This window comes from Dipodomys spectabilis, unplaced genomic scaffold (genome assembly GCF_019054845.1).
Source record: "Dipodomys spectabilis isolate Male_0828 unplaced genomic scaffold, ASM1905484v1 ptg000019l, whole genome shotgun sequence".
Lineage (NCBI taxonomy): Eukaryota > Metazoa > Chordata > Mammalia > Rodentia > Heteromyidae > Dipodomys > Dipodomys spectabilis.
This window is the reverse complement of record NW_024870696.1, coordinates 1,906,102-1,918,137: the sequence shown is the minus strand read 5'-3', so window position 1 is coordinate 1,918,137 and position 12,036 is coordinate 1,906,102. Positions and strand designations below refer to the sequence as shown.

Here is a 12,036-nt window from a genome sequence, read left to right as displayed (position 1 = left end):
GTCTCTGAAGTTAGAAACTGGAGTTCAAATTTCCCAACTCTGCCCCTCTCTAGTTCTGAACCCTCATTAACTGCTCAGTCTTTACAAACTTGTTTCCTTGACTATAAAATAAACATAATTATGGCATCTTCCTGGGTTCTTAAACAGGTTTAATGAGATAACCCATAAAAAGTTCCTGGCACCATCAAAGTCCACAAAAAATCATCTAGTAAATGCTAACCACCATTATTGCATGAATGATCTAAAACACTCGCTGTAGTTTTGCCATTCTGACAAATATTCCTACCAAATTGTTTCACAGTGACTCAACATGGAAAACCAGCAGATCAGTCTCAAAGCAAATTGGGTGAATCAGAGCAGGAGGCTTACAGCCAACATCCAGTGTTATCTTGCCAGTTGCTCTTCCAGCATCATTAATGGCTACACACGTATAATCGCCAGCATCCAGATCCTGTGTTTCTTGAATCTTCAAAAGTCCCAGGAGAGGGTCAATAACAAGGAATGTTGAAGGCCTCAACTCAAGATCTCCTGTCAAAATGAAGGGAGAATATATAGTTTACTCAGTGAAGTGGTCGGAATAAGATTGCTCGCAGTTTCTTGTCAAGTGTCTTATACAACAGACACTTTCTATGGTCTGAACCTGGTCCTGTAATGATGTGCATACAAATATTTTATCTTTGTATCCGCATATGAACCTATAAAGATGAGCTCTTGAAATGGCAAGGTTAGCAGTTGGAGTGGTGGCCATGGGAAAGGAACGGTGTAGGAAGGTGAAGGTCAAAAATAGGTGTCTATCATCCCTGGACAGGATGCATATTTCACCACCCAAGAGATGCTTGAAAGTGGACAGGAATTCACTTGGCTCAGAATGAGCAAGGTATTGGTTTGCTAAAATCTTTTTTAGTTGTGAGGAGTTTAAGCCGGCTAAAGAAGCTGGTGCAAAAAAGCATGTTAGAAGAGAAAGGATGGATGATAAACGCCCGACAATGGCCAGAGAGGGTACTATTATATCAGCTCCCAGGCTACTTCATCTAAAAATGTGTATTATTCATTATAATGATTGAAGTTGGACCAATGTGGGATTTGGGAGGAAGCAGGTGGGAAATACATGTGTGGGAAATTGAACCACATGTTGCATTTGACCTCAACATGAGGACAGAATGAAAAAAAAACACTATCTCCATCTGAGTTACCTGTAAAGGCAGTGTGTCTCTATTGTACCATAAATCTCCTGAACCTCTTCTGAAAGGAGACAAAGCCCTCTATGAACCTTATTTATGGCTCCTTCTTCCAGAGGATCTCCTTTCCATACATTGAAACTAACCAGAATGGCCAGTATCCAATCAAAAGGACATAGGACTAGAAATTCAGTGCCAGCCAGCTCAGCATCCATAGAACATTTGTTCTATAAAATGGAGAATATCCTAAAATCTTCCAGGAGGTTTGAGAGCCTTTATGCTTAGGGTTTTACAGCATTCCCCAGATATTAGGACAGAAAGAGTACTTTCCAAAATGTCACAGAGCAGTTGTGTTCCTTGAATCTGAGAGCCATAGGAACTTGGTTTCCAATAAACAAAGAACCCACAAGCAAGTAGTTCTCTGGAACATTAAAACAGCACCCACCAACAACTCAGGGCAACAAACAGGCAATTCTTTGTTTATGTAATTTTCTGGAGAGAAGAGATCAAAGCCAGTCTAAATTTAAAAGAAAAAGTGCATTAGCAACTGATTAGCAACTATCAGTGCCAAAAACAAAGTCCTTTTCCAGCATTGCACTATTTAAAACCTCCTATCAATTTTTTTAAGCTTGCTACTATGTGCTTCTGGAGAATGAGAGGAGCATCGAAAGCTGGGTCTGGGAGCCACTGAGAAAAGTTCATAAATAAAGGCAGATGATGTTGACATGAACTTTCCTCCCACCAAGGGAGGATGAAGCTTGACCTTGTTCATCATGCATTTGAATGTTTGGAATAAAAAGCCTTTCGATTTAGGAAATTTATTTTTTCCTTTATATTTCCTCTGTATGTTTCAGCAAATCACATTTGTTAAAGGATGACATGAAGACCTCTTGCTAGTTTTCTTTTTTCAGAATAAAACTGTTTAAAGAATAGTAGGCATGAAACAAAGGGTAAATTGGTAAACACTAGTTCCTCCAAATGTGCAATCTGACCACATTTTGTTAGTCTCTCCTTTACTTTTACTGAGAAATGAGTTAATTATTGAGAAGACATAGAGAAAGACAGGTAGGAAATGGATAGGAAAAAGGGATCTACTTGTTTTAAGATTATGTGTGAGAAGGGCATTAGACATAGTGAATGTATAAACTTTCCTGGTCAATCTACTATAAGACTTTCCACAAAGCAAGGTTTCCTTAAATTCAGATCTGACCGCTGTGGACATAAGGACCAATGTAATTATTCTAGCATTCTATCCTTTCTAAGTGTAGATGATGATTACACAGTTATCAAAAATGTTTGACTCAAGACCCCTTAAATGCATTGTTAAAGTTATCCAGAATCTCAGTGAATTTTTGTTCACATGGATTATATTTACTTGTATTCAGCATTTTAGAAATCAGAATAAAAAATTTAAAAAGCATGCCCAAATATATTTTATTCAAGTAATATTTTATTTGTTAAATATATTTTATAAAAACTAGTTCCTCCAAATAAGAAAAAAAATCATAGGAAGAGTGGCATTGGTTCACATTTCTGCAAATTTCCATCATGTCTAAAGTGTAGCTTAATTGAAGATAGCTGAGAACACATACTTGCTGCTGCATTCTCTATATTAGTCATCATACACCAGCCACCCCACTCACTTGCAAGACAACGAGAGTGCAAAGGATAAATATCCTCAGAGTGTAATGATGAAAATGAGGTTGAACATGTGGAGCCCTTGAGAGAATTGTAAAAAATATCAAACCACATATAATGAGCCACTAGCCTAAACAAATAAATCAAATTTAATATTTCACCACAAATATCTAAAATGAAGATGTAAAACCATAGAGCATATTCTTAAGAATTTCTTTTCTTGGATAGTCTCAATGGAATATTGTTGGTTTTATTTTTCTTTAAATACTAATCCATTCCATCAGAATTGCCTCAAGTGTGGTACAAAGAAGTTACACATAAGGTCAAGACCCAAACCTATTCTTCAACCCTATGGTTTCTATAAGATAGGATTTTTCTAACCTTCCTCCCTGCCCCTGTGTGTTTTATCCCCCAAAAAGGTAGGACAGAAAGGTCCACCTGGGCCCAGCCCTCTCATTTTGGAGCCCATCTGCATGAAGAAGGACCTGTCCTCTAGTTCTCTTGGTGGGCCTGACTCCACTTATGCAATAAATAGTTTGACTATGAATTGTTCTGATTTGGGTGTTCAGAAGAGCAACGTATATTGAATGGTTTGAATATGTTTCCCAATACTATGTCTACATTCTATCTCTGTTGGTTCATAACGTCGACGGGAAATGACAAGTTATTTACTGCATCCACTGAAATTGAGAATCTATGACTGAGAGAAGAAACTAATAGATGAATTCTAGAACCTTCCACCTGGTAGCTACATGGCTCTCTGTCTCCTAATTCTATTTCCTTTTGTGGGACCAAGATGAGGCACAAATATTCCATTTGGGGGGAGAATAAACCAATTTCAAAAGAATAAAAACTATGTGTGTTTTGCTAGCAGAAAACTCATTTGACTACAATGTTTTTTCCATGTTTATTACCATCATAACTATAAATTGTTGTCTGGATTTATAATTAATATCTGAATTTCAAAAATCATATTTGTTATACAATTATTCAAAGACAACTATTTTAAATATTTAAGTATTTAAAATAATTTTAAAACAAAGATAATTTTTAATTAATATTTCAAATAAATTAGCTATGTTAAATGCAATAAACTTGGTTAAGGAGCAAATCTGGCAATGCCTTCTTATCAGGAACAAAATGAAGACTAAATATCTTTAGACATATAAAACCATGAAAATAGCCTTATGTCCTAGCTTCCTTCCCTGCTTTTGATTCATATTATTTAAAAATATTTGTTTTCTGCATAAAGCTTTCCTTTTCACCTCATGTTGCCTAAGAGTTTGAACTTGAGGTGAATTCATAATTTTGTGATTATGACATCCATTGGTTGCTATGGGAACATCTATGATTTACTAAACAGAATCATAACAATATGGCTTTGTACTACTTAGCATTTTTCATCGGAAGATTAAAAAGTATTTTGCAAACAGCATCTCAATAATCCTAGCAACCTCCTTGCTAGAATGTTTGCAATTGCAGATCTTCTTTTTTTTTCTCTTCTTTTTAAATTAGAAAAACTGAGACAGAAACAGAAGCAGGATTTTTACCCAGATATCTATTGTCTACATCTGAGCTTTGACCAAAATCCAAGTTTTACTCACAAAAGCCAAGTAGGATGTTATTGTTATTTTCTTATAGAATCACAGAGGTGTGATTTTTGTGCTACATAGACAATTATACTCCATATAAGCATCTCTCGTGTCTGAAGAAGCTGACCACTACATTCATTTCCCCTTTTCCTGTAAGCTTTACAATGTGTGTCTTGAATATATAAGAAGCATCCTTAAAGATCAAGAGAAGTGAACAAAACTCTGTGAAGCTATTTAAAATGTTAAGGGAATATTCTTGGACGGCTTTCTACAGGAAACAATCCTAAACTAACAAGGAGACTGTACAGCTGGATTAGCAGAGGCAAACTTTTCCTGCTTTGATTTTCACGGTCCTGTAATCCATACCAGATGTCAAATCCTGAAATTTGGAGTTCAGAATTTTTGAACTATTGTCTCCATTGAGATCATAAACACATTTTAATGGGGCTGCTAAGTCACACAACAAAACATATTTTTAACAAATCTTTTTTTCCATTTTTTAAGAAAAGAAAAACAAAGTGAATCCAATATGAATACAACTGTGAATATACCTTTGAACCACTTCACTTGGGGTGGAGGGACCCCAGAAGTTTTGCATTCCATAACTGTTGTATCCCCAAGAGCAACCAAGAGTTCACTCTGGACTACCATCAACTTTGGAGCCTCTGAAAGAAACACAAGTACACAACTAGTCATCATCAAGTACAAGGCCATGTGGATCTTATGTCTTCTAAATGAATCAGTGGAAAAGTTAACAGTAGTTATGTGTGCATGGCTTTCTCAGTGTTTATAAACAGAAAGGAAGTCTTATAATGCTCATGCTTAGCTCTGTATATATGAAAAATCATTTAGCTCAAAAAAGGATACTAAACAAAAATAATGGCCAAAACACAAAATAATTATTTATAAAACAAAGTCCAAAATCTATAATTTTTAAAAAAACCTTTATTAAAACAAGTGTAAGAGAAACGAAAAAGCTTAGTGATTTGAGTATGTATCATATGATATTAAAGGAACACACAAGGACACAAAACACAGTGTCATTGGGCACTGCTGGCTTTACCTGTAATCCTAGCCACTCAGGAGGCTGAGATTTGAGGATTGCAGTTTGAAGCTGGCTCATGCTGAAAAGTCTGTTTTGTCTTCAATTAATTACAAACAAACAAACAAACAAACTGGGAGTGGAGCTGTGACTTAAATGGTAGAGCGTCAGAGTGCCAGCCTGAGTAAAATAGCTAAGAGACAGCTATGCCTCGGTACCAACACACACACACACACACACACACACACACACACACACACACACACACACACACAGTCCAAAGAGGGATGATAATGGCAGCAAGTTGACTAGTGTAAGACTTGAAGATAATACCAATGTATATGGATTCAACAATAACATCTTTATTGATTTTAAGTATATTCATGACCAATTATCAGAGATATCTGGAGCCCAAGCCTAGCATTTCCATCTAAAAGAAGTAGAGTCTTTCAGATTTGTTCTACTTTTTCCCATAATGCTAAATATAGATGTTTTCTTTTGTAAAAACAATTTTTACTGTTATTTTATTGTTATTGTAGAGTTGATATATAGAGACGTTACAGTTGTATGAATCAGGTAATGAGTAATATAGATGTTTTCTAAAACAACACATGTTTCTTTGGGATCTCTCTAATGCAATTTTCCCTTAGCCTTGTTTGTTCCACTCCTGACAAGAGAACATCTTCCCTCAGTTTACCTAATTTTCAGTAATGTCATTTTAAATAAAGCTAAGAGTTAATGTCTCAAAGATCATGTCCTTGCTCTACATTTTCAGTGATCTCCTCTGTTTTCACAATACCATAGTTCAGTTTAAAACAAAAATCACATACTGGTGCAGGTTTCTTTTCACTAGAACTTCCATTATATTTCCTGTCTTTTTCCAACACAAGACTTAGAGATAAAGTGGCCTTGGAATGCACAGCACACTTAACACTCCTATCTCCCAGCCTTTGCCATGTTTCCTTCCGGAAATACCCTTTGTCACAACTCTTCAGATTCCACCCATTCTTTCAAACCTCACTTAAATCCTGTCTCCTTTGGGAAATCTCTGTAGATTCCCCAGTCAGGATTAATCTTCCTTTCTGCCAACCTCACACTGTCTGCTTTGTTATATTTCTTTACATGTCCCCTCATGGCAGACAGCCTCTTGAAAAATAAGGGCTGGCTTCTATGCTGTCTCCAGCACAACATTTTTGCACACATGCTCCACATACTTTTACAGTGCATAAATGTGTTGAATATTCTGTCTTCCATGTGAATGAACCAAAGTTTGTTGCTGCAAATACACAATTTGGTTTCAATCACACATTTCACATCCCTATTTGTCTGTTACCTTTCTACTTGGGATCTGTGGATACTTTTAATTCAACGATCTCTGATAAACCTCAGCTCATTTTCCCTTATAAAAATTGTCCAAGTGCAATCTCTCTTTTCTTTTCTTTTCTTCTTTTCTTCCTGTCTTTCTCTTTTCTTTTCTTTCTTCCTCTTCTCTTCTCTTCTCTTCTCTTCTCTTCACATGCTGGTACTAGCATTTGAACTCAGGGCTTAGGTATTATCCTTTAGCTTTTTCACTCAAGATTGACACTCTACCATTTAAGCTACAGGTCCACATACTACATTGGAGATAAAAGTCTCATAGACTGTTCCTACCTCGCTGGCTTTAAACCACAACCCTCAGATCTCAGCCTTCTGAGTAGCTAGGATTACAGACATGAGCCACCAGCTCCTGGATTTCAAGTGCATTTCTTAAAGTCACTCTTTTCCAGGCCCTTAGGCCCAATGCTCATGATACTTTGTTGTCTCCCTCACCTACACTTGCCTACTACAGTCTCTATTCACATCACTGTTGTAGTACACTTCTTCCCTCAGCACTTCCAGCTTTATTAACTATAATGGCTGAAGTTAAATCAGTTTATTTATAATTACAATTTATATGTATTACTTAAAATTTACAAGCTGACACTGAGATTATGATGTTTTCATACTTTAAGATAAAGATCAAATAAATAAATACTCTATGTGACAATGATGTCACAAAGTATACCTTCAAGGTAGGCACACACCCGAGCCACATCTCCATTTCTGGCTTTTTATTGGTTAATTGGCAATAAGAGTCTTAGAGACCTTTTACCTAGGCTATCTATAAACTATGATCTTTAGATCTCAGCTTCTGAGTAGTTAAGATAACAGGCAGAACCCACAAGCACCAGGCTAGTGTTTTGAATATAAGCAGAAAATACGAAATGGAAGTTAAGGTAGATGATGTAGAACATAAAGAAGAGAAAAGCACAGAAGGAAAAACTCTGTGGACAACCTGGACTTTTTCAAAATCTGGAAGCTCTTGAATTCTGTTGACTAATGAAACTATCCAGTCCTGAAGCTTTAACTTAAATTAGTATTAATTTTAGTCCATGTGTAACATGAATAATAAATTATAGTATTAGGTAAATTGTATTCCTAACATTAATTTTCAGAAAGACACTTTAAATTGCATGATACAAAATTCATCCCATTTGAATTTCTTATTAAAGGGATTATACTTGCCAATGTATCTGAGGATGGAAATTTGTCTGTCAGTTCCAGCTGCATTACTTGCCAGGCAGCCATAGATCCCTGCATCCTTAGGAACTGCATTTTTGATAGCTAAAGTACCTTCTGAGGACATTCTGTACCTGTGTGCAAAACAAGAAGAAAATAATGCTGATATCACAATATCACAATAGTAATATCAAGATGTTAAGGAAAATGTGTTGCAAATATACAGTGGAGAATTATCTAGCATTAAAGAAAATGAAAGTATAACATTTACAGGAAAATAGATGAAACTGAAGACCACCATGTGAAGTGAGAAAAGCCATGCTTAGAAAGATAATTCTCACACGCTTTTATTCACATTCTCAATCTAGGCCCACATAATAATAATAATAACTATTATTATTATTACTATTATAATAAAGAGGGTTTTTAGGGAAGGAATCAGTGGGAGGGGGAAGGGGAACAAGACAGGTGAAAAGGAGTAAATATAGATTTTCATTATACACACACACACACACACACACACACATACACGAAGATAGCATAATGAAGTCGACTAAAACTGTTTAAAAAGAAGAGACAGAAGAAAGGGAGACTATAGAAGAGTAATGTAGGTGGGTGAATGTGATCAATGATACTTTTTTGTATAATTTATGCTAATAAAAATGTTAAAAGATACTATAGCACCATTCTTTCTAACACTTTTCAAAATTTTAGAATTATAATCCTGGAACTGATTGAAGAAATGACTAGCATGATCATTTTTACAAGGAGAGATGTAATAATAATAACTATGATGATGACGACGATGATGATGATGATATAGATACCACATACCCAGACCTGGCTCCATGCCAGGAGACAGTCTAGGAATTTGCCATTTGTTAACATTTTGGCCTTCTTAACATGTCACTGAGTTAGACAATATTAGTATGGACATTGTACCGATAAGCAAGAAGCTTATATAACATGCAAAATCAGAGTCACCAATGGAAATTTTGGAACTGCATGCAGGCACTCTTATTCCGTGTGGTAAACTGCTACGGTAAATGTCCTCAAAATAAAATGGTGAGACATGCAATGCCTGGCGTCACACAGCGAGTCTGTGATGAGTCTGGGAATAGAATCTGGCTCAGCTTGCTGGATCATACCTAAACTCTCCACTCTGTGCCAAACCCAGGATAATAGAAGCCTGATGGCTGGAAACTTGGTTGCTTATGCTCTACATGTTTATTAGTCTCTGCACATGAAAATAAAAAATACCCAGTAGAATAAAATGCTTCTTAATGTAATATGGCAAAGTGGAAGGAATCACTAAGGACGTCCTCACACCGTAATTAGAACTACTTTTGAGTTCTGTTTCTTTCCCTTCCCCCCTCCCCGCCCCTCTCACATTAAGGCCAGGAGAACTTTTCTAGAAGTTTATTATCCTAGTTTACTCAACTTAAAACCAAGTTCCATAGTGACATATACTTGCAACTCATATATTGTTTGTTTTCAGCCTATTTAAACTCATCAAAGTCACCACTGATGTTAGAAACTATAAAACTAAGGGTGTTCATCCAACTTTCTTTAATACTAAGGATTCAGTCATATTTGTTTGGCCCTGAAATGTCATCAACCTCCTTTCCACTCCATAAAAACAAAGAACATGATACAAACCCAGTACCTGTGTGAACCCACTAGAAACAGATCGTTCATGGTCCAGGCAATCTTTGGTTTGGGGTAGCCTGTGGCCGAACACATGATGGACACCTCAGATCCTCCTGTGAAAGACTGATTCTTGGGCATCACAGTGACTTTGGGTGGTTCTGAAAGTGAAAAGAGACTTATGTAGTGAAAGGTCCATTTATGTTGACACTAGAAGATTCGTCTACCAGCAGATTTGTAGGTTCTCAACCACCATGCATTCATTGCTCTCTTTGCAGATGGCCCTATTAGCATCTGGCCCTATCTGAGCAAAAAAAAAAGAAACCAAAAGTAATGAAGGCAAGAGTTGGAAACATGCACTGAAAATGAAGCAGGCTTGATGCTGATGGTGTAATTTTTTTTCTGTGACTCCACCTGCTACCCAAAGCCTTGTGCTACCTCAATCTACCAATTGACTGGAAGTTTCTATCTGCTGAACTGAATCTTCCATATAAGCCCATTTCTAGGCAAAGTGTCCAAAGAAGACATTTGGTTGGTTTGAGACAATGAGTACAGTTTGGAGCAGTTATGCTGTCTGCTTTATTGATCTTTCTCTTTTGATCTATTAAATTATACCTCTGTTGAGGTCAGAGACTAGTTCTTCATATCATCCCATAACCCATTACTGTCTGTAGAATGTAATAACTCTTCCACTGTGGGCAGTGGCCAGGATACACAAGATACTTAAAACTTGATGGAATGGAAGTGACTCTTAAACTGAAACTTAGCTTTGAATTATAGTAACTGCCAGTCCCTCTCAAGATCCTACGCTAGTGATCATTTACTCTCACCCATAGAGACATCTGAAGTCAGGAATTTATTGTCAAAAAGAAACTTACAAAATTTTATAGTAACTGAGATGGTAGCACACAGTTTTGGTTTTTGGCTTTCTTCTTTTACTATACTGGCATTTGAGCTCAGGATCTTGTGCTTGCTAGGGAGGTGCTCTGTCACTTGAGTTGTACCCCAGTTCTATTTGTCTGGGCCAGTGTCTCTTTACGTATGTGGATGTGTGTGCTACTTCTGGGGCTTGAATTTAGGGCCTGGTTGCTGTGTCTTAGCTTTGTCATTCAATGCTAGTACCCTACCACTTGAGGCACAGCTCTAAGTCTGGCTTTTTGATTGTTAATTGGAGATAAGTGTCTCACAGATTTTCCTGCCCAGGCTAGCTTTGAACTATGATCCTCAAATCACAGCCTCCTGAGTAGCTAGGATTACATGTGTGAGCCACTGGTACATGACTTGGCCCAGTCTTTGTTCCTGATCCTTCTACCTGTGCGTCTTGCATAATTGGGATTACAGATGTGAACTATCATGCCCAGCTTTGTGGCTGAGAGGGTAAGTCATTAACTTTTTGTCTAGGAGGCTCTCAATGATGATCTTTCTAAACTCTGCCTCCCCAGTAGCTAGGATTAGGCATGAGCCACTGTGCCCAGCTTTGGGCATAATTGGTCTACTCCATTTATCCATATTACATCCACATAACTAAGCACCAACAATCTTCAAAGCAAATGGCATCAAATGAATACTAAATAATTAATATAAATGTCCACTTGATAAATAAAAATAAATCCATCCCTCCATTGGTTGAAACAGACTAATCCAAGGACTATTAGCAGAATTAAGTAAATTCATTGATACTCTCTTTTGTGTGTTTCCACAGTTATTACGTGCCTGTCTCTGTGCTTAAGAGATGCACTGACGAGGCAAACACATGCCATTTGCTCTCCATTGAAACGGCATTTTATTCTAAGTGAAATTGAGAAATTTAGTTAGCCACTGGATATGTTCACGCTGTTTCATTACTATAAGTTAGCAGGCAAAATTCTGACTTCCTTTCACTAAGAACACTTAGTCAAAGGACTTCCACAGAAGTTCTCATGCTAACGGTGGCAGCTACACAACGGAAGAACTCTAATTAGTGCCTAATTGCTGAAGCTTACAATCACCCTTTCCATTTTTGTTTAGGAAAACAGTGCATTTTTCAACTCATGATCTAGTCTTTGAAGTGAAGGTTTGAAGAGTCTTTCCGGTCTAGGGACTTAGTTGATAACCTCATTATTCCACAAATTTTTTCTTCTTTTTTTTTTTTTTTCCTCTCCCTAGGACTAGAGAAATGCATCAGGTCAAGTGACCAGTAAGTTCACATCTAGGCTCCATCTGGACTCTCTCAAGTCTGAGATGCTGAGGGCTGTAGGGAACTTCCAGACATTCTTCTGGGGGTGAGAGGGAGAAAACCCCATAATGCTTTCTCCTTGGAATTTATCAAACGCTCACATGTATTCAGTCCCACCTCTCTCAAATAAAATGTTCTTTAGGTCTAGCTCACATTGCCAGGGGATTGCTATAAGGATCCAGGCAG

At 37.1% G+C, this 12,036-nt stretch overlaps 1 protein-coding gene across 1 annotated transcript in view; it reads right to left on the bottom strand.

Annotated features, from left to right (window-relative positions):
* Positions 1 to 12,036, bottom strand: part of Hmcn1 (hemicentin 1) — a 432,339-nt gene that overhangs the window by 206,322 nt on the left and 213,981 nt on the right. Inside the window, exons 12-15 of the mRNA XM_042674344.1 lie at positions 9,655 to 9,796; positions 7,995 to 8,122; positions 4,960 to 5,073; positions 370 to 528 (exon numbers count right to left, since the gene is read on the bottom strand). Of these exons, the coding sequence (XP_042530278.1) occupies positions 370 to 528; positions 4,960 to 5,073; positions 7,995 to 8,122; positions 9,655 to 9,796 (543 nt within the window). The remainder of the gene's footprint in view (positions 1 to 369; positions 529 to 4,959; positions 5,074 to 7,994; positions 8,123 to 9,654; positions 9,797 to 12,036) is intronic.